The following is a 24,396-nucleotide window of genomic DNA, read 5'->3' as shown; positions in this document are numbered from 1 at the left end:
AGTTTGACACTGACATGGAAAACAACGAGCACGAATGTTCACTGCTTGCCGAATACCAAACATTCATCCACACTACTCGTGATTCGGCGAGTATGCTCGATGTTCTCCGAAAGCCGCATGCCTGGAGCCGACTGAAACAACTAGCACGAATGCTCGCTGCTTGCCGAATACCAAACATCCATCCACACTACTCGTGATTCGGCGAGTATGCTCGATGTTCGCCGAAAGCCGCATGCCTGGAGCCGACTGAAACAACTAGCACGAATGTTCACTGCTTGCCGAATACCAAACATCCATCTACACTACTCGTGATTCGGCGAGTATGCTCGGTGTTCTCCGAATGCCGCATGCCTGGAGCCGACTGAAACAACTAACACGAATGCTCGCTGCTTGCCAAATAGACAAACATCCATCCACACTATACGCGATTCCACGAGTCGCTGCTCGGTGTTTGCCGAATGAAGCATGTTTGGAGCCGGCTTTAGACTAACACTTTCATTTGGCTGGGGACCTAGACTGTACATAATCAACACTATAAACTCTTTCGACTACACTTAAATTTAGCTGGGGTCCTAAACTATACATATGTATTAACACTAACAACACTCATAGACTAACACATTATTTGACTTGGGACGTAAACCTTACCTATGTAATACCAATACATTTTTTTTAGTTTTTTAATTTTTATTTTCCTTCTTTATAAATTTCCACAAAATAAGATGTTTATAGGAATCCACCCCTTTTATTTTGTTTAAGTAGAACTCGGGCCCTGCACTCTGGTTTTAACCTTTTAAGGGCACTTGAACCATTTAACCTTTTCGATTTCTTGAACTAACACAGTAATTTGGCTGGGGACCTAAACTATACCTATGTATATCTATTAACAACTATCTTAGACTAACACAGTAATTTGGCTGGAGACCTAAACTATACTAGACTAACACATTAATTTGGCTAGGGACCTAAACTATACACCTATGTATTTCTATTAACAACTCTCTTAGACTAACACATTAATTTGGCTGGGGACCTCATCTATACCCATGTATTTCTATTAAAAACTCTCTTAGACTAACACATTAATTTAGCTGGGGACCTAAACTATACACCTATGTATTTCTATTAACAACTCTCTTAGACTAACACATTAATTTGCTGGGGACCTAAACTATACACCTATGTATTTCTATTAACAACTCTCTTAGACTAACACATTAATTTGGCTGGGGACCTAAACTATACCTATGTATTTCTATTACAACTCTCTTAGACTAACACATTAATTTGGCTGGGGACCTTAATTATACACCTATGTATTTCTATTAACAACTCTCTTACACTAACACATTAATTGGCTGGGGACCTAAACTATACACCTATGTATTTCTATTAACAACTCTCTTAGACTAACACATTAATTTGGCTGGGGACCTAAACTATACACCTATGTATTTCTATTAACAACTCTCTTAGACTAACACATCAATTTGGCTGGGGACCTAAACTATACACCTATGTATTTCTATTAACAACTCTCTTAGACTAACACATTAATTTGGCTGGGGACCTAAACTATACACCTATGTATTTCTATTAACAACTCTTTTAGACTAACACATTAATTTGGCTGGGGACCTAAACTATACCTATGTATTTCTATTAACAACTCTCTTAGACTAACACATCAATTTGGCTGGGGACCTAAACTATAACTATGTATTTCTATTAACAACTCTTTTAGACTAACACATTAATTTGGCTGGGGACCTAAACTATACACCTATGTATTTCTATTAACAACTCTCTTAGACTAACACATTAATTTGGCTGGGGACCTAAACTATACACCTATGTATTTCTATTAACAACTCTCTTAGACTAACACATTAATTTGGCTGGGGACCTTAATTATACACCTATGTATTTCTATTAACAACTCTCTTACACTAACACATTAATTTGGCTGGGGACCTAAACTATACCTATGTATTTCTAATTTGGCTGGGGACCTAAACTATACCTATGTATTTCTTTTAACAACTCTCTTAGACTAACACATCAATTTGGCTGGGGACCTAAACTATACCTATGTATTACCAATACATTTTTTTAGTTTTTTAATGTTTATTTTCCTTCTTTGTAAATTTCCTAAAATTTAAATGTTTATAGGAATCCACTCCTTCTATTTTATTCTAGTAACACTCGGCCCCGGCACTCAGGTTTTAACCTTTTAAGGGACCTTGAAGATTTTAACCTTTTCGATTTCTTGAAATAACACTTTCATTTGGCTGGGGACCTAAACTATACACCTATGTGTTTCTATTAACAACTCTCTTAGACTAACACATTAATTTGGCTGGGGACCTAAACTATACCTATGTATTTCTATTAACAACTCTCTTAGACTAACACATTAATTTGGCTGGGGACCTAAACTATACACCTATGTATTTCTATTAACAACTCTCTTAGACTAACACATTAATTTGGCTGGGGACCTAAACTATACACCTATGTATTTCTATTAACAACTCTCTTAGACTAACACATTAATTTGCTGGGGACCTAAACTATACACCTATGTATTTCTATTAACAACTCTCTTACACTAACACATTAATTGGCTGGGGACCTAAACTATACCTATGTATTTCTATTAAAAACTCTCTTAGACTAACACATCAATTTGGCTGGGGACCTAAACTATACCTATGTATTACCAATACATTTTTTTTTAGTTTTTTAATGTTTATTTTCCTTCTTTGTAAATTTCCTAAAATTTTAATGTTTATAGGAATCCACTCCTTTTATTTTATTTTAGTAACACTCGGCCCCGGCACTCAGGTTTTAACCTTTTAAGGGACCTTGAAGATTTTAACCTTTTCGATTTCTTGAACTAACATTTTCATTTGGCTGGCGACCTAACATATACCTATGTATAACTACTAATAACTCTCTTTGACGAACACTTTAATTTGTCTGGGGACATAAACTATACCTATGTATTACCACTAATATAGCTCTCTTAGACCAATAATTTCATTTTGGCTTTAATAAACTTTTGCCAACATAAAAGTTTGGGGGCCTAGAAAAGCCTATGTATTACTACTATCTTCTTAAACTGAACTTTGGGTTGCGTCCGTCATGAAATGCCCGTTAAAAAACGACCACATTGTTCAAACCAGTAGGAATCCAATTACTACATAATGAATCCTTGAGGTACCATGAACCTAGTAACAGCACCTATATCACGATAAACACTCCAGTATTATACTAAAATGAAATGTGGATGAATATAACATCACAATATAAAATATATATAATATCATAATAAAGTTCTGTCTAGCTCTTGTAGCAATTCCATTGTTATTTTTATATCAAAAACAAAATATAAGTTTGTAATTCAACATTTTAATTATGTCTCATACTTTTTTAAAATGAAAAAAATTGTATTCTTCAATCAGGTGGTCACCCTAGGGTTTACGGTACCCACCAATTACACAAAGGGTAAAACCACTGTAAATTTTTTTACAGTTTGTATCAACTCATTCATATTATGCCTCTTCCTTTAATAATAGAAGCAAACTATGCTTGAATAGTTTCATTGTTTCCATGAGCATCAGAAAACCCAAATGGGTTCAACTGTATGAATCATTTTTGGATTTTCTAGATGTTTTAATAAATTAGATTAAATGACATTTAATGTAACATTGTTACATTTGAACTTGAAATATAAATAGGTTGTATCCATTTACCCTTTTTCATCGTCTCATTAATATCTCTCCTCTTTCAGGACTGTATTGATGGGCACCTGGTAAACCCCTCGAAATTAATACAGAATAAAGTGCATTGAGAGAACAAAGACTTTTTATCATAAAATATGGACATTTTTGAAAGGCGCCGTATTCAGCATGAGTATGCTAAAGAGATGAAACATCAGAGTGGATAGTAGGACATTATTTAATTGACTCATTATTTTTTATCCATTTATCCAATGCCTTGAAGCATCATGGTTTTACATGTGACATCATCATAAGTTCATGTCTTGCGAGTGAGCAAATGAAGGTGTGTGATGACAGAGTAAATTGCACTAAGCATAATAGGATTCGGATCCAATACCAGAGCAGTAGTACCAACGTTCAATTAACTTCAGTTTAATCATTGTTCCAGAACGTAATTTGGAACACTTAATGAATAAACATATCTTTAGAAAGGACACTAGAGGTTAGAGGAGTATGATAAGTTCAAGAATTTCATAGAAAACCATCTACAATATTAAATCTCACACCTATATTCATGAAAGGAACAAATATGGAGTGTACAGGTCGTACATGTTGTTCCTTTCCCTATAATTTCTATGATTCATGTGAGTTATCAAATGGATAGATAAATAAATGAATAAATCAAGTGGAACAACTAATTTAAGTTACCTCAATTTCGCTCACAGCAGTAGAAATTTGTAAAGTGGAAAGGAATGAACTTTTCATATTTATTTTATCAACAATTAGGCGCGTTTCAAAAATGTCCATCTTGTTTGTGTGACCCCTGTTCAAAGTAAAAAAAAAGATTAGTTGGATGGGAAATAGTAAATTTATGGCTTTGAGTAGTCGTTTTTTATTAGTTGTTCTTTCTCATTATCAGAATCGTACTCATCATCATCTTTCATACGATGATACTTGCGCTTGATTCTGAATCGAGAGGGAACTTTATGGAATGGCATCCAAAACTTGGAAGGATTGGGACTCTTGGTATGTGACTTGATAATAGTAGCAATTACCTCGCGCGGCTCTGGCAGTGCAGGAGGTTGTCTTTCGAGAACGGCTGTTATCGGAGCGGTTAGAGGGGCATCCCCAGAGTTGAAGGTGGCAGTGGTTGTAGAGACAGTGTCCACAGAATGAGTGGGCGAGTTTTGGTTTTGACGAGCCACCACGGCGGGTGTCAAAACATATTCGGTTAGTGTTACATCAGCTGTACCGCCCGACTCAAGCGGGATCGGATGTAGCCGGAAGTGTTCAAGCATGTCAAAAATGGTTGGGAACCACAGATGTTGAACTCTACACTGACCTTGTTCGCTCAAGGTCATGCGGAGGTGCTGAAAATTTTGAAAACAACCATCAATCACTCACAAGCAATAATCAACCTCAAACATTACTATAGACTTAATGACAAAACACAAAGTGCCGGTTGCACAAAAACCAGTTAAATTTTAACCGTGATTAATTCCACGAGAACCAATCAGAGAAGCCGTCTTATCAAAAAGGCCTTCTCTGATTGGTTCTCGTAAATCAATCACTTTTGTGCAACCGGGCCAAAGTGTACACAATTATAACACTTGGGGGGGGGGGGGAACTACAATAGACTACATGAGACCCAACCACGTACTCACAGATGTAAATTCTATAATTTCTCACCACAAAATATTTAAGAATTGGAAAAATCAGATCTTTAAAAAAGGCCTCGAAAGACTAACTCAAGGACAGTCTGTTCAATAAGTGAATTGCCAGTGAATTATGTTCAAAATCGAACCTTATTATGTATAATTACAAAAATAACTTAATTTGATAAATAATAGAAAAAATAATAGAAAAGTGCAAAATAAAATGGGCACCCTTAGGCATAAGCCCGAGTGAGGTGTACTACCCAAAATGAATATTTTAAATGGAACTCAGAGGTTTAGGACCGCCCGCCCTAACAAATTTACCTGTGAATATCTTATTTATGACGTGTCCTCGTCCTAGCGATGTGATGGCAATTTGAAATGAAATAACAACCAAATAAACCAGTTTTACAAAATTGTTTCAATAATGTAATCAGTAGTTGAGGCAATTTCAAGTGGTTTTTATTCAATAAGAAAAGGAACTGTTCAATAGTTACCTTGGCACGGCCATGAAAATTAAACGTGAGAACAAACTCGCCTTTTCTAGTCTCACTTTGACGAACCAGAAATATACCATGTCCCACTGAGCCACCGTGCAACACAAGAGTCGCAGCATCCGAGCGAGCCAGGGTGCCGTGGAACCACGGGAAGTCTTGAAGCATCAATGACAAGTCCACGTCTGACTCCGAAACCACTATATCACAAATATTCATTGAAAAACACAAATAATCACACGCACGAGATACAAACTTCAAAACATTTAGTTACGTTAAGCCCGGTTTCTGGGACATTTATTAAATCGAATGGACCATCTATAATCTATAATACAGAAAATAAACGTCTTATACCTCTTCTCATACTCCTATATCGATAATCTATAAATAGAAAATAGAACCGACTTACAGCCGTAATGATAGGGAATTCACGAATGACGCATCGCATTACATCTGAACTACTGAACTGATAGCCTGCAATTTTGCATAAAGATTCTGATGGTCAAAGGTCTATTTCTATTGTTATTAATCAATTAATTCTAATTAATAATTATAAAAAAATCATTCAATTTGTGATTCAAAGTTTAAGCAACTATGAATTGGTAATTTTCATCTCTTATGAGGATTATCCACGTAATTTTGAACAAGATAATAAATAATGATCCTCATTTTTTACATTTACTGGACATAACGAGACATCTTACAACACCAAATTTTCCCCAGTGCAAAGCACGGGTTACCTGCTAGCCAAATATATACATAATATCCTATAATAAATCTATAGGTTTAATGGTCCATTACAATGGTTAATTCCAATGGTCTCCTAGAAACCGATACATAATCAAGCAAAACTGACAAATCAGTTTGATGCTCAAGTGAAAAGTTAGTTAGAATTCGGCAATTAATAATAACAATATAACCTCAATGTTCACTTTGAAATAATAAACAGATGATGTTTGTCAAATTCGGCTTAATATGATAGAATTTATAAGGACGAAAAAATTTCAAAAATCGACGTGTGTGTAACTGGCTTTTTTTACAGTCAAAGCTCTAGTGAAATTTTCTCAATATTTAACTTATTTTGTAATTGCAATACTTTTTAATAATGTTTTTCTCTATAAAAACCTATTAATGGAATTGTTTTATTTATTTAATAAGTGACAAATAATGGGTAACCTGTTGTGTTCATGAATAAATGGAATAAGCGTTTTATTAAAGGTGATAGTGTCTTGATCCATTCCAAGATGCGATGTATTAACACACTTTTTTTCTATGTATTCCACACGACATGCAGTCAAATAGTCAAGTAAATACTCAAAATCTTTTACTTTGACTGTAGTACTCAAAATGTTGAAAATGATCGCGAGACGGTCGAAAGTACTACAGTCAGTAAGTAAAAGATTTTGATTATTTACTTAAAAATTTGACTGCAAGTCGAGTGAAACACATAGAAAAACAGTGAGTTTTATTAACTTCCATTTCATGCTCAGAGCCGTAACAAGTAGATTGAAATGAAAGTACTTACACTGCTCAATGTCGGTGTGCGATGAACACAATTCAAAGTTGCTGTTACTCGACAATCGATCAGCGCGACTGATCGATCCTGGTAGCAGCCGAGGTGGAAGTTCAGGCGGATGCTCGCCACCTTCCATCTCACTCTTCGAAGCTCCTCTCAACCTCTCCGAACCTTCGCTCACCGTTCCAAGAAGACTCCTGATGAAACACACATATATTTCTCTTGCAGTTAAGGCTGTGCAAAGGCTAAAAATAAACTTTCTACTGTTTAAATTTTTCAAAGTTTTTCGATTCGTATATCATCAAGCTATCAAAAATAAAAAATTTTCTCAGGAAAACATTTTTATCTATAATTACTTTTTGAGATATGAGCGCCTAAAGTTTAAATTTTCGGGACAGAACATTTCAAATTTAAGATATAAATCTATGAGATTTAGAGGATAAATTCTTCATGGTATTGTTGATTGAATAAAACAAAAAGTTTTTGAAAATATCAATTTTTGAGAAAGTTATTCAAATTACCAAAAATAACTCAAGTAAAAGATATTTTTGGTCATTTTTAGTAAATTGAATAACTTTCTCATAATCGATATCTTCGAAAACTTTTTGTTTTATTCAATCAATAATACCATGAAGAATTTATCCTCTAAATCTCATGAATTCATCTCTTACCGAATTAGTATACCTCAAAAAGTAATGATCGGAAAAAAAATTTCCTGAGAAAACTTTTTTCATTTTGATAGCTTGCAAATATAATCGAAAAACTCTGAAAAATATCACCAGTGAAAAGTTTATTTTTAGCCTTTGCACAGCCTTAAATGTGCCAACTCGGTCATAATTTTCAAAAGAAATACTTCAAAATTTCTATATTTGATCAGTGTCTGATTGTAGTTTTACCCTAAATACCGTTAACGGAAACAAAAAAAATCTGTATCATTTAGGGTACAAACACACTGAAGGAGGAGCGGAGCGTGGTCAAAGCGTTCATGATACACACAGGAAGCACCAGAGCGTCAAACACCTAGAAAATGACGTTGTCTGTTTGCACGGACATTACTTTGTGAGAATAATTACTTAAAGTATTGGATATTAGCTAAGCCTACTACGACAGAGTGGGTAAATAAAATTAACTTAGATATTCGACTATTTGGTGAATATAATCACCATCTGTTTAATGTGTTAAGAAAGCATGTCCCGATTTTTTTAGTACATGCAACTTCAACCTTTTGACGAGAGTGAAGCCTGATTTGGAAAAACAAGTCACCAATTGGAGGAATCCAGTATCAGATGAAATTAAATAGAGAATGCATTTATTCAAATGCTAATTAATATATAATTATTATTTAACGAAAATCCTAAATAAATGCTGCAAATCACCCCGAGACCTCTGCTACTGCAGACATTGACAACAGGGCTAACAGTTAGATGGAAATTCGATGAGAACTACTATCCAAATATTAGTTACCAGCCCGGGAATCGAACCCGGTACCTCCCAATTGCTAGTCAGGAATGCTTACCCTTACACCAAACTGACAATCTCACCAAACTGCTATCCAGAGATTGTCAGTTTGGTGTAAGAGTAAGCATTCCTGACTAGCAATTGGAAGGTACCGGGTTCGATTCCCGGGCTGGTAACTAATATTTGGATAGTAGTTCTCATCGAATTTCCATCTAGCTGTTAGCCCTGTTGTCAATGTCTGCAGAGGTCTTCGGGGTGATTTGCAGCATTTATTTAGGATTTTCGTTAAATAAGAATCCAGTATCTGCTGAAGAAAGACTTGTAATAACACTAAGGTAACCATATTTCATATAAATATGAATAAAATGGATTATAATAGCCTTACTTTTGATTTCAAAGTGCAATAGATGAGTTTTCTCTTTTGAATAATCAAATAATACACATTACAGGGGAATTTGGGCAAACATTAAAATATACTAGTGTACTAGATGGTGGGAAAATGTAGTAGAATAAATGAATTATTAGAGTATACCATTAGTATGTACATTAGTAGGGCACTTTGACGCTCCGCTTGTAGACGCTCTAAAAAAAACCAGCTTGTTCCAAAGTTTGACGCCACGCTCCGCTCCGCTCTGCGAGTAGACGCTTCCAGTGTGTTTTACCTAACATGATATTGTTCACGACGCTCCTAAACGCCACACTCCGCTCCGCCGTAGTGGCGTATCGTGGTCAGAGCGTTCATACACACAGGAAGCGTCTGAGCGTCAAGGGTCAAGGGCCTAGAAGAGTAGACCAGACTGGCACTCGCATTGTGCCGCTCCGTGAGTAGACACTTCCAGTGTGTTGCATCTTATTACTAAACATGATATTGTTCACGACGATCCTCAACGCCATGCTCCGCCTTCAGTGTGTTTGTACCCTTAATTTATGAATTTTTTATTGCAAAAAAAAAAAATAATTCAAAAAAATATTTGTTGTATTCAACATAATACAAGTATTGTTATATACAATATCGAACCCTCAATACACCCTACTCCTTATAACATACATATTATATAGCAAAGAAAATATTCGTATTATTAATATAATATTCTATTGAACAATCCAAAGAGAATTATTTCAAACATGGGATCGTTCAACTAATAAATTAAGGCTGTACAAAGGCTAAAAATAAACTTTCTATTGGTGATTTTTTTCAAAGTTTTTCGATTTGTATATCATCAAACTATCAAAATGGAAAAGTTTATCAGGAAAACATTTTTTTCCGGTCATTACTTTTTGAGATATGAGCGCCTACAGTTTAAATTTTCGGGACAGAACATTTAAAATTCGGTAAGAGATGAATCCATAAGATTTAGAGGATTGATTCTTCATGGTATTGTTGATGTTTTAGAACAAAAATTTTCTGAAAATATCAATTTTTAATGAAGTTATTAAATTTGCCAAAAATAACTCAAAGTTATTTTTGGTAATTTTTAGTTAATTGGATAACTTTTGATATTTTCAGAAAATTTTAGTTTTACTAGATCAACAATACCATAAAGAATCAATCGTCTAAATCTCATTGATTAACCTCTTACCGAATTTGAAATGTTCTGTCCCAAAAGTTTAAACTTTAGGCGCTCATATCTCAAAAAGTAATGATCGGAAAAAAATGTTTTCCTAAAAAAACTTTTTATTTTGATAGCTTGATGATATACAAAACGAAAAACTTCGCAAAATATCACCAGTAGAAAGTTTATTTTTAGTCTTTGCACAGCCTTAAATAGCTTTATGAGAGATGTTTCTAATTTTTTAAGTACTGTGTTACTCGTCGCCAGTACACAAACCAATAAGGTTTTGCTGGTAACACCAATAATTAATTTTAAGAAATGATGTATTATTTACTTTCAAGTGATTTTTCAATATAATATGTGTATTTGTTTTGTGTAATATTTTGAGGCAATAAAATTTGATATGATTTGATCTGAGATAGATAGTGTAATGAACATGAACTCTAGATGCTCTTCTGCCATGCTGAATCATGTTTTGAGATAGACACGTGACAAGACTTATGCATTCTAGACAATTCCCCAATGAAACTTACAGAGTGATCACAATATTGTTGCAAATAGTGCATATTTGCATTCACATTGCATACCTCGTATCGGCATTATCTTGATGCAGTGTTTGATGTGTTGATCTCATGCAGTATTTCACAGTTGCCAACCATGATCTCATATCATACGTGTCGTGAGCCTCTATTACATATTCCGTATTATTTTCAGCCTGAGAAAATAGAATTCACAGATTATCTTCTCGAATAGCTGTAGTAGCAGTCGACAAATATTTGCAATTCATCTGTTCTACAAGTACATAACAAATCATCAGTTGAATAATCAGTACACACTGTAATCTCTCGAAGTTAGATATGGAAACAAATAACAGCTTCTCATTTTATGATACAGACTACCAGCCTTAGTTATTGTATTAAACTATTTACGATTACAAGCTGTAAATTTCATAAGTGTTATATTACTTGGAATAGAAAATTGGATTCCACTCTACTGATATAAAGTCTATTTCGCAAAAATAGCGAATTCAAATGCGATAAAAACGAAGTAATATCATATCCAACTCTCCGCTGTATTTTGTTGTAAAGTCATGCAACGTCTGAATAATTGTAATGGAAGAAATGAATTCACATTTAACAACAATAATGAACTAAAGTTCTGATGATTTACTTGAGAAATGTAAACTGGTACACTAATTCAATAAAGCATCATTAATATATAAATCCCTCAATTTATTAGTCAAATAGAAGAACCAAACATTTTCCACGTGAAACTAGTGGAGAATCAATTGAATCTTCATTTCTACACTATACACTGTGATCATTATCAATAATTACAATACATTTCATTGATGTCCCGAGACAGAGTGGAATAATTCAAAGTGATTATATAGAATAATTGAAGTACTCCAAGTGATAATAATTTTATCGTACCTTCAACACGAACGTATTTTCGTGATCGGGCATCTCTAGTGCGGTTGTCTCTCTCGCCTCAGTTATTAGGAAACAGAAAACTCCACTCTTTGGTTTATCAGCCTGCAAATGAAGAAAAAGGACAGTCAAATAACTTTGTCAGCTAATTTAGTGTTAACAAATGAGTATAAATGTAACCAGGCGCGGATCCAGGACCCTGACCTGACGGGGGGTGGTCGTCCAGGGGAACCCCCCCCCGTTCAACTCCCCCACCAGGAATTTTTTTTTCAAGTTTTTAGTCGAAAACAGCATTTGAGAGCTTTATTTGTTGAAAATAATTAGATTTTTGAATTTGTTCATTCAAATGCCAAGGTCATTATTTCTGCAACTACAGTAGTAGTCCAGTCACCATAATATGCTTGCAATTTATATTGTAGTTCTGATTTTTTGATATATTGTTTGGATACATAAGAGAAGTCTAGAACCAAGTATTTCATGAAAAATTTCCTTGTGCTTGATACTGAGTGGCCCAAAAACCTTTTATTTTCGGTCCAGTTTTCAGTTATTTCCGCCAAATCCTGTACGATCAGAAAAATTTGCTCCCGCCTTTCATTTAGATTATGAAATTCCAATAAAATAATATCATTCGGAGCTTCCTATCTTCAATGAGTACTGAGTTATAATTGAAAAACAATAATTGAAATTAAAAGAAAAAATCAATTTTGATGAATTTTAGTTTTTAATGTACAATATTTTCCGATTGTTACCATTCAAATGTATAATTCAAGATTCCTCTGAGCGTAATTCTGTGGTCTACAGGTAGAGCGCTCTATCTCATATAGATTTCCAGGTAAACCTGACAACAATGATCCTTGTATTGTGGAAAACACCCAGTTTTAGCTTCAATCATCATTAGCAACTCATTGTCATCACATTCAGATTTGGCACCATGATATAGGTTCATTAGATCATGTTCTATGAGAACCACCTGTTGGATGCTCTTAATTCAGTGAATTATTAAGAGCATCTAACGGGTGATTCTCATAGAACATGATCTAATGAACTTATATCATGGTGCGAAATCTAAATGTGATGACAAGGGAGAAATCTTTATTAAGAATTTTATGATCTAAGAAAAGACGAAAACGAATTTTTGTGTCCGATTACAAGATTTGGTGGAAATAACTGAAAACTGGAAAACTAACCGAAAATACGATGTTTTTGGTCCATCGTATATGGGAATTTGCATGAAAAGGAAATTTTTATGAAGAAATCGGTTGTGGACTTCTTATATATATATTGTATCCAAACAATATATTGAAAAATCAGAACTACAATATAAAATGCAAGCACACCCCCTTTATTATGTCTATATTGACTGGACTCAAGTAACTGTAAATTTTTCAAACACCACTATTTGGAAAGTGGATCCGCGCCTGAATGTAACGACACAATCAAGTACCATCCACAATACAAACATGTCTGCCTTTACATGCATGAGAAGATCTGGGAATATGGAAGATTTTTCTGTAGCCTATGTTAGTAATCTTAAAACATTTCCTAGTTCTCTTCTTCCCCTTTGTTTATAGTTCAGAGCTTGTATATTCAAAGAATGGTGGTGTCTGTTTTTGAAGTCTTCTTCTCCTCCATAGTTGTTTATATTTTCACAGTTTCAAGTATTTTTTTTCAATGGACGAAGTCCATACTCGAATCCTCGAAAATTATTCTTCGAGGATTCTCTTTTTGTCAACACAATTAATGCATGGACTTCGTCAATGGAAAAAATAACATACTTGATACTGCAAAAATATACACAACTATGAAGAAGAGGAAGAAGACTTCACAACCATTCTTTGAATAAAGCCGCTTGCAATGAATTTCAAAGCTGATTGCATAAGAGCATCTTCAAGTGGTCTGGATTGGAGTTTGATGACATCAACAGCCACTTTCTTTGAGACTTAATGTCGCTATTCAGTGATACTGCGAACTGCGACACAAGTTTATGTATTGTGTATGGATAGTACTTGAATTGAGAAACAGTTAACAATTAAACTTTTCTGAAAACAATTGTCTGGTCCATGACATGAAGTTTTAAAAATTGCATTTAGAGTGGTGCTTAAGTTACTAGACAGTTGGATAAATTAGAAACGTAAATGAAAATACGAAGTAATAGCATCATGTGGCGTAATTAAGGCTGTGTAACAGGCTGAAAAGAATAATAAGAAAACAAAGATATTGTCAAATTTCACTAAAAATTTATTAAAAACTTTAAAACAGAACCATGGTTTCACATAATAAGAAAACAAAGATATTGTCAAATTCTACTAATTTAATAATAATAATAATACCATCAATTCTACTAATTTTATTAAAGGCTGAAAAGACTTTTTACTGATGATATTTTTTAAAGTTTTTCGATCAGTATATAATCAAACTATTAGAATTGAAACGTTTTCTTAAAAAATAACATTTTTTCCTATATTTTTTGAGATATGGGCGTCTGAAGTTTAAATTTATGGGACATTTCAAATTCGGTAAGAGATATTGCTTGGATTTGAAATTGTTCGCCCATCTAATTTTTTTATATACATTGATGAGTATGAACAGTGATAATTTGATGAATGCATTTGCTAATAATAAAATTAGTAGAATCGATGGTGATGTTGTGAAATCTCTCCATAATAAGAAAACAAAGATATTGTCAAGATTTTTAGTGAAATTTGACAATATCTTTGTTTTCTTATTACAATTGCTAATAGCCTAAAAATAACGATTGGGGATCACTGAACAGATCACAATAATCACACTCAATATACAACATCAAACAATTAATGTAAAAATTGGTAAAAACCGATGTTGCATGGAAATGAATAGATTTTTGTCAAAGTTTAATTTCTGATAGTGTATTCAATTGAAGTTTGATTAATCGAAGTGCTGAGCCACCGTGACTCACTAACAGGTCGATTATCCACTATGCGAAGTACGTCTATTGTTCCCATGCTAATTTGAACGATCAGAATTAATTATTAATTTAGAAGCAATGAACTTTAAGCTTCTACAGGCATGAACATCCTTCTCAATCGGCTTTTAAAATTAAATTCTCACTATGGCCAGTATTTTGAGATAATTATTAAATGCACTTAAAAACAAATAAAAACGTTTCTTTACTTGAAAAAATACTATTTGTCGGAGTTATAAGCTCAACTCCACTTGAGTTAGCAGTTGAGAGCGAAATATTAGCTACTCAATATTCATATTGGTTCATAATGGATTTCTATCATGAATAGATTGTGAAATTCCGTCAAAAACATGGTAATAATGAATCTCACATACAAAATGAACAAATCAATTTTCTGAACAAATTCAAGTACGGTAATAGTCCATCTATCATCAATGAGTCACTAGCAAATGAATTTTATCTGTTGCTTGTAAGTTTTATAGGTTCATGATATGTTGATATTAAATTTATGGTCGTCAGCTTTTTTGTAACAGAACAACCCATGGTTTCCAATTGAGTAAATTCAAATTTATTCACCTCACTTTGAGGAAGAACGAAAAAATACATTTGCTGTTACTTTTTTAAGGCGAGTTATTCGAAAGTAAAACAATATATAAATAAAGTATATTCCTATAAGACTGAATAGATTCTTTTTCAATTGTACATACATACCGGTATATTGGTCACAGTTAAATTTACTGTAGACTAAAGGACTATTTAATTTTTTCATTCAATCTTCAATCGTATTCTATTTTATATTGAAATATTTTTCTTTATTATTATCACAATATTTGCCATTTTTATAATTCTTGGACAAATAAATATTTGATTTGATCTAGTGTTAAAGCGGAGTTGGTTAATTTAAGTATATCGTGGATTTGTTTAATGAATATAAATATCAATAATCAATCTCTCATAAAATAAGTAATTTGGAGGAAAAGTTAAGAAGTTTGTATGCGAGATGCGATGATTTGCATGCGTCTAGATTGGGAAAATATAGCACCTTAAAATAAACAAAACCTTATATATTTTTTGGTGAGGATGAATTAATTTTAAACCAAGGGAAAGTAATTAGTAGCAGTAATTAGCCTAACACCCAATGTTCACTGCTGTAAAAATAATACCTTATCTCAATTCATGAATATGAATACGTTCTGAGTTCTTGCACGTTGGTTTATGAGACAGGTGAGATTAAATAATTATGTGATCTATGTGTGATCTTTGAAAACATCCATACACTCCTTTCCTCAACTATACAATTTTTGGGCTAACAAAGAAGCTAGAAAAGTAAACTTTCAACACTTATATTACACCTATTTCACTTTATACTTTTGATACAATGTGATACTTTATAATGAAATTCTGTTTAATCAGAAAAAGTACCTATCAATATCATAGGGATCAATTTTAAGTTTGTATTGAGATAAACTGTTTTAATTAATAATTTAATTATTTTTCTGTACATTTATATTTTGTTTAACAAGTACATTTTTTTTACTTGGATTATTGATGAAATTCAACATCCATAGATTATCATCCATCAACAGAATATTTTAATTTGTACTGCTGTTATTAGATTAAAAAATATATTTCTTATTTTTATAACTCATGGCTGGAGCTCAAGGCTTTTTTCCAGTCACGCCAAAAACTATTGTATTTTAATTTTGTAATTATTGTAATTTATTTTATTTGGCAATAAATTCATTATTCATTTATTAGTCATTTATTAATGACTGTTTCTATATAAGTATGAGCTGACATATTCATTTGAATTTGAAATATTAATTAATAGGTTTTTGAATATTATATTTTCACTATTTTAAAAATTTATCTTGTCTAACTATGTATATAAATGTTTAAATTTTAATGTTTTTAATGTGCATGACTATTGTCAATGCTTACTATTGTTTAGCCTGTGACAAATAATAAAATGAATTGAATTGAATCATATAAAAAATCTGGTGTGGTACACTCACACAACTTTCCTTGCTCATTGAACTGTATGCCTCATTCGTAAACGAGAATAATGTAGGGGAATAACTTAATGACGATTGGCGACTACATATATAAAACTATTGTATATCGTTTTCAGAGTACATTTTCCCTTGTGTAAATTGTGAAATTTAATTATTTTTTAAAAGTCATCAAAACAGCTGTTCTACAGGTAAAATATTTCGACTATGTGTTGTTTTGAAAAAACTGCTCTACCTACCTACCTCATGAACGAGAAGGAGGTTACAAAGTCCATTTCTCAAGGATGGGGTGGACCCCCCATTAGTTTCCCAGGAAGGAGACTCATGCCAGTTGAAAGAGCTGATAAATAACTATAGGCCTACATTGCATGAATTTGTAAAGAATCGGTCAAGTCATTTTTGAGAAAATCGTGATAGAAATTTGACAAAATCCATTTTTCTCAAGAATATTACGGAGCTCCAGCAATTTTCCCAGAAATGAGACTTGTGTCAGTTGATAGGGTTTATACAGTAAATAGCTATCCAGAGTATGAATTAGAAGGAAATCGTTAGAGCCGTTTTCGAGAAAATCGTGAAAAACATGATTTTTAATCATTTTCCGCCATTATGAATTGAATTTTATTGAATTTCTTAATGTCGAATCCTCATGGTATATTTCTTAATGTCGAATCCTCATGGTATAAGGACCCTAAGTTTAAAATTTCAAGTCAATCGGTTAATTAGGAATGGAGTTATCGTGTTCACAGACATACACACACAGACCAACAACCAAAAATAATTGTTTTGGACTCAGGGGACCTTGAAACGTATAGAAAACTTGATATAAGGGTATCTTATTTTTTTTGGAAAGCAATACTTTCCTTACCTATCTATGGTAATAGGTCAAGGAAAGTAAAAATGTTACTAAATCGCACTTGCTCTAAATACAGAGTGAGTCATATGTATGGGAACCCTTCAATAAGTTGAAGACTGTTGTAGATATAATACTGTAACTTTCAGGATAAGTTATTGGCCAAATACTCTACCTTTTGACGCACAACTGAATTTCAAAACCTCATAGAGGGGTTACTTTTAGTTCTAAGTTTTAGTTTCAAGGAAATGAGGGGTTGTAAATCGAATATTTTAAATCTAAACACCCATTGTGTGATACATCATTTTGAAGGCCTTTTCAAAACGAGAAAGATTATACCAATAAAAATGTTCTATGATACTTTTATCCAAAATGGCGGCTGTTTGAACTTTATCAATTATTTCTTTAAAAACTAAAACTTCAATCAGCCGCCATTTTGGATACAATTATCATAGAACATTTCAATTGATGTTATCTTTTTTGTTTAAAAATTCCTTTAAAATGATGTACCACACAATGGGTGTTTACATTTAAAATATTCGATTTATAACCCCTAAGTCACCCCCTTATGAGGGATTGAACTTCAGTTGAACTTCAAAAGGAAGAGTATTTGACTAATAACTTATCCTGAAAGTTACAGTATTATATCCACAACCCAGTCTCCAATTTATTGAAGGGTTCCCATATATATATCTTACTCTGTATTAAACACTTCATTGACATGGGCTACTTTTAAATTAATAAAACAAAATAGAATCTTATAGCACACTTTATTTTTAAAAAACTTTCAAAGTTTTAGAAAGATTTTATTTTGTTTTATTAACTTATTCTGTATATCTACCATACACTACATATCTATCTCCTAGAATATTATCTATCTCCCCAACAATATTCTGTGAAAGGCCCAAAAATCGACGCATCACCATGTCTGAACTACTGAACTGATTAACTTGCAATTTTGCATAATGAATCTTAATTTACCGAGGATGGATATGGGCTTATTTTCATTGTTATCAAACAATTCATTTTAATTTAATAATTGAAGCTAATATATTCAATTTGTGGTTCAAAGTTTATGCCAACCAAACAGAGCTTTCTTTAAAAGAGTTCGTGGCGTGATTGGTAGCACGCGTAGCTCATGAATGAAAGGTTGTGGTTTCGAGACAAATCTAACTCATTTCTTCTCTTACTCAGATTCTTTAACTCCGATGAAGTTCATCGAAGTAATTTTAGCAAAATAATTATTCTATTTTTTCATGCTTCCTGGACATAAGGAGATTGCATTTTACAATACAAAATTTTCCCCGGTGAAAAGCACGGGTTACCTGCTAGAATACTGCTAAATAAAATATTTGAGCCTATATTTGATTGATTAAATCTTTCAAATAAATAAAGTGTCACCACGACAGTCTCGGTATTTTTTTCACAGGCGACAGACTGTCACCTGCTTCATCATCCCATCAACTGTCACCGGGCACACTTGTGTTGGTCAATAAAAAAAGGAAAAAAAACCGCCGTTGATCGACGGTGAACTCGGCGCTCACCTGTTGATTTTAACAATATTTTTACTTGCATGTTCTTGTAAGGAAATACTAAGTTATTTTCAATGTTTTTCTACTTAATTCTTGGGATAGGAGATGTGATGCAATTCCCAATAAATTAACAAATTATTACATATACGTTTAAAAATAGTTTCAATAATAGCTTATAAGAAGACGGAAACAGTAAAATTCTCAAATTCTTTATCCACAAAATATGAAGGAAAATATTCTTATTTCTACAGGGCTACTTGATAGTTTTAATACATAACTAGATGGTCCAACGGACTTCGTACCGCCAAAAAGTCAATGTATCTCATGTCATACTTTATTTTATTTGGTGAATCATGAAATTTATCTGACAGCCAATATTTTCATTTCAATACGGACTTCCTATGTGCATAGTCATGCAGCATTTATAATTCCGAAACATATTCTTCTCAATCAATTGGTAGTAATATCTATCAGTAAAGTGTAGAATTTAAAAAAAAATAGATAGGTTAAATCAGTGTTACAAAGATGAATTTAATGCGTTCATAGTTGTTGATTGTCAATGGATGGTCAAGGAAATATGCGATATAAGATGAATCACAGAGAATTCCATATTCTTCCCATCTTCCATTTTAGGATGAATATCAGCTAAGCTAAATTGAAAAAAAATCGTAAATTATTCTTTAGAATACTGCTAAAGTTGTGAGAAATTGCTTTCCGGCAAATAAATAGAACTAAAAAGGTACAAAGGATGAGAGTAGAATGTCGATCGACGGCGGGTTAAATAGTTGGACTGCATGTGTATACAATCTTGTGAGATGTCCACATACGGGACAGCCAAGCTGCATGCTATTTTTCATACCATTTTCTGCAATTTTCAGTGATTGAATTGAGCGGAAAGCTAGATTTGAATTGACAAATGAGCTCTAGGGTAGATTTCTGACCTTTATAAATCCTAAAAAACATGCTTAAATACTTGGTTTTCAGTTGATGGGAGCTTTGATTTTTCTTCCTGTCACACCAGAGGTGGGGATCATCCAGATTAGTGAAGTATGAAGGAGGGATGGATACCTTGATGCCGTGAACATTGAGTTACCTTGATTGGTTGGGATGCTAAGATTTTAGAAGCCCTAATTTACGGACAACGCTGAAAGATTCAATGCAAAGTTAAAAATTATGATAATGATTGATCATACTAATTTGAACTTGAGTTAAATACGATTTGAAAAACTTTATAATAGAGCATAAAAAAGTACTTACCTTCGGTGGGGAGTAGAATTCTAGCATGTAGCCACCAACTGTTTTTATCAAAGCTAATCTGCATTTCTCCCACTTGTGGGTGCCATCCGGATTTTCACCGACTAAATAATTCACAATTCCTTCTTTTCGACACTCGACTACAATTTTTGCCAATTTTGTTTTGGATTGTTTACTATGTTTATCATTGTTTTTTGGAGGGATGTTATTCAGCTCCAATTCATCAGACTGTTGTTTTTGAAACAATTTACCTCTACGCAATCCTTTAAAAGACAGTCTTCTAAAAAATGTTTTTTGGTGAACTTTGGGCGAGGGTAATTCAGCTTCATGTTCTGAGTAATCGCTGAACTCATCATGACTATTAGTTCTAAGGTTGCCTGAAGATGATCCAGCAGTGGCAGTACCGTTTGGAATCATTTCTTTGACAGATTTTCTATTGACTTCAACGTCAAAGTGGTGCTCGAAACTATCCAAATACTTGGATGCAAAGTCTTTGTAGGATGTCGTAGGTCGAGCGTTTTCAGGTAAGTTAAGATTCACGTAGGTACAGAAAGCTTTTGCAAATTCCGATGCGGCACTTTTTGCGTGCTTATCACAAAAATCAATCCAGTTCAACTGCAAATTCGCATCAACATCAGGATTGCAAGAAGCAGTAGCCATGTTTAGATGGGATAGACGAAAACGTTTGGATACATGATTGAATTTACCAAATTATTCAGGAATGATAATAGGCTTACAATAATAAAGAGTCCTGGGAAGATGTTCCGGTTTCTACGGATGGCATCTATCTAAACAGATTAATGTTGTTTTAAGGTTAGACCAAGCATAAGGCTAATATCACACACTAATGTTTGGGAATGGAAAAACAGAGCACATGTGTGTTGAAAACCACAAACACCACTTCAAAACCAAGTAAGGTAAAAGATTGTAGAGTTTTACAACTTTTAAAAACTTCAAGAACAAAATGCAGAGCCCGGGAATTAGCTTTTGCAAGAAAAATTTAGTGAACCGACACAGATACTACTCAGGCAGAAGCTTTTCGACTGACTTATGAACAACTGAACTGAACTAAGAAGATTACAAGAATACTAGGAGGGAAGTAGGGTTGGGAGGTTTGGGCACAGAGGTTGGGGCTTTGATTTGATTGGAAGAAACGCATATACGCACATAACCTCAAAAACAAACAAAATTAAAATTTATCCTTTATTAAAACTTTGAACTTTCTATGGAGCACAATAGATCACTCGATTGAGGATTTTTTAAGGATTAATTTTCGAGGTAGGCTTCTAATTTCACTAATCTATAGGATAAAAATAATTGTAAAAATATGTTTTTCTACTAAAGTGTGCAGTGGTACCAATCCAGTAGACTGACAAGATAGACTTATTCAACAATATTTATTCTGCAGTTGATTTGCGGAGAAATATTACAAAAATGTATAATTTTGGTCAATCGTAGCTTGAAAATTAATATAAAAGTCAATTGTTCCTGAATTATTGTGAAGGATAATTAAAACCATAAAATAGCCTATCACAGAAGCGCTTCAATTCGCACCATGCTGTTTTCATAAAGTGGTTGCTAAATTCTACGTCATTGTGATTGCTTAAATTTCGTTGTCGATGAAAATGGTCAGGTACAGTGGCGGTGTTAAGTTATCAAGCAAGATACATATCAACATTAATAATATTATTATAAAATTAAGAGTTCAAAATGAGTCAACATCTGTTTGACGCATTTTCAGATCTGAACAATACTAGGTACCGAAGTGATTAACCTGAACTTTTTCATGAAGATTCAGAATTTATGGAGGAGGAGAATTTATAGGCCTATTTTCATTTTTATAACCTTATGAATTAGTTTTAATTCAATAATCAAAACAAATTTGTTCAAATTGTTTTTTCAAATTCCACGTAGGTCATAAAAGGATAAAAGCCCATTCGAACATACCCATAGACAAGCGCATTTATGGAGCAAATGTTATCATGCCAAACCTCAGTCTCATGAATGGAAGATTGCGTATTGCGGGTTCTAGCCCCATCAGAAACTTTTTATTTATAAAATTTCTGATCTAATAACGGTGAAATTTGATAAGTGAAGCGATTATTTTTGGAAAACATCAACTTGAGTTTTCAATTCACCATCAATTTGGTAGTACTTTCACAACTGAACGAATCTTGTTGTTTTATGAAATGAGAAATTGATTGGACCTACGGTAGGTAATGTTTCACTGTCTGTCTACGGGTGATGTGTATAAGTCCTATGATTGAGCGAATTGCAGCATGAGATAATGTTATATTTTGAAATTCACCTTGTATTTGCTAAATATTCTTTTGAATTCGTATCACTGCCAGGCGCCAGTTTTCTATCCGGAGTAGATATTTTATAAACATATGTCTTCCTCTAATGGCACTAAAGCTATGTGTGCTTGTCTCTTAAATAAAAATACCAAGTTGTCAAAAACCACAGATTTTATTGAAAGTTAGAAAGACCGGTTTCGGTTGTTACCAAAAGTAGTACTCGCCTATTAGTACCATATAAATTCTGCTGCTCTTGTATTTAGTTTTAGTTAATCAGAGATTGACAATGGTGCAACAACCGAAACCATTCTTTCTAAGTTTCAATAAAATCTGTGGTTTTTGATAATTTCCTTTTTATTAAATATGAATAATTACCACAATATCAACTTCTCAATTACACAAAAAATGTGCTTGCCTCCTTCAGAAACCAAAGAATTGCTTGTGAACGTTGAAACAATATTTTCATCAGTCATATCATATTGTCAGTAATAAACTACTAGTGAGTTTATGAAATTAACCTTCATCACTATATACCTAGGCTGTGTTTATTTTTCATTATATAAACATGACTGTATAGCTTTAATTGATGATTGGGCTACAGATTAAGGCATAACCTCACTTTGGACTATTTATGTGCCAAAATCAAGGAATTGAAGAAGTTTTGGGCAATTGCCTGTTTCTCTTTCCAAATATCGTGTTTGTGACTGTTCTAATAAATAAATAAATAAATAATAATATGCTGTAAAAAGTTCATTGAATATCATTTCAACACTTACAAATATGATAGATATTATTATAAAATACGTACATAACTTGTACAAAGTTAGTAAAAAGAAACGGTTAATGAAAGTTGAACTATAATTTACTTCTAGCCTGTACTACGTATATGTTAGCAAACTTTGTTGGTGAGAAAGAGTGATACAATACTTGAGTGCCCAAGTATCTCTTGAGTGCACAGAAAATTCACCATAACGTGACTGAAAAGGAACTGTGGAGTACGGTACAGTATATTTATTGAAGAAATCAACATTCACACCAACGGATCAACATTCAGAGTTCATGGATCTCGATCATGAATGAATTCATAGAGAAAAGATAACATTATGATATCTTTACTCTATGATGAAATTAAAGTGAAGGTGTAGACTATTTTTTATAATAATTATTAAATTCTGCTACTATTGAAGTCATATGTCATATTATGCATATAAACATGTATAAAGAGACAAACATGTATAATATTTGGCAACTGTGGCATCCTCTATATTATTTATAGAGAATACATCATTGTGTTTTGCTATAGATCTTATAATCTATTATTTGGTACATTTGATTTTTTTCTTTTACTTATTTTTTATGTAGCATATCTATCTTGGAAACATGGAAATCTATGGGCTGATGTCAAAACGCCTCTAATGTCAATAAGATAATTAGGCTATAATAATGTGGAATTAATTTCAAGAAGCAAGTATTTTTGACATTACATGCGTTTCTTTCCAAGATTGATAAATATGCTACGATAAGTAAGTACAAGAAAAAAATCAAATGTACCAAATAAATAATTTTAGAAAATTTCCTCATCTTCAATTTATGAAGCTTTTTTAATAAATCAACATGCATGTGAGTACATATAATATGACAAGAAGATTATGATAGGTATGAGGTTAATAAGTATATAA

General features: G+C 33.0%; 1 protein-coding gene and 1 long non-coding RNA gene across 2 annotated transcripts in view; both read right to left on the bottom strand.

Annotated features, from left to right (window-relative positions):
• Window positions 1-21,545, bottom strand: part of LOC111057467 (SH2B adapter protein 2) — a 37,457-nt gene extending 15,912 nt beyond the window's left edge. Inside the window, exons 1-6 of the mRNA XM_022344898.2 lie at window positions 20,424-21,545; window positions 11,835-11,936; window positions 10,989-11,116; window positions 7,400-7,587; window positions 5,878-6,074; window positions 4,781-5,095 (exon numbers count right to left, since the gene is read on the bottom strand). Of these exons, the coding sequence (XP_022200590.2) occupies window positions 4,781-5,095; window positions 5,878-6,074; window positions 7,400-7,587; window positions 10,989-11,116; window positions 11,835-11,936; window positions 20,424-21,080 (1,587 nt within the window). The 5' untranslated portion in view covers window positions 21,081-21,545. The remainder of the gene's footprint in view (window positions 1-4,780; window positions 5,096-5,877; window positions 6,075-7,399; window positions 7,588-10,988; window positions 11,117-11,834; window positions 11,937-20,423) is intronic.
• On the bottom strand, window positions 943-2,568 carry LOC120354776. The gene is made up of 3 exons (XR_005573155.1): window positions 2,300-2,568; window positions 1,367-1,906; window positions 943-1,234 (listed from the first exon to the last, which is right to left on the bottom strand). It is a non-coding gene; the product is annotated as an uncharacterized LOC120354776 (long non-coding RNA).
• Window positions 21,546-24,396: the final 2,851 nt, after the last annotated feature.

Source organism: Nilaparvata lugens, chromosome X (assembly GCF_014356525.2).
Source record: "Nilaparvata lugens isolate BPH chromosome X, ASM1435652v1, whole genome shotgun sequence".
NCBI classification, from domain to species: domain Eukaryota; kingdom Metazoa; phylum Arthropoda; class Insecta; order Hemiptera; family Delphacidae; genus Nilaparvata; species Nilaparvata lugens.
The sequence above is the reverse complement of the archived record's forward strand: the minus strand, read 5'-3'. Positions and strand labels throughout refer to the sequence as shown.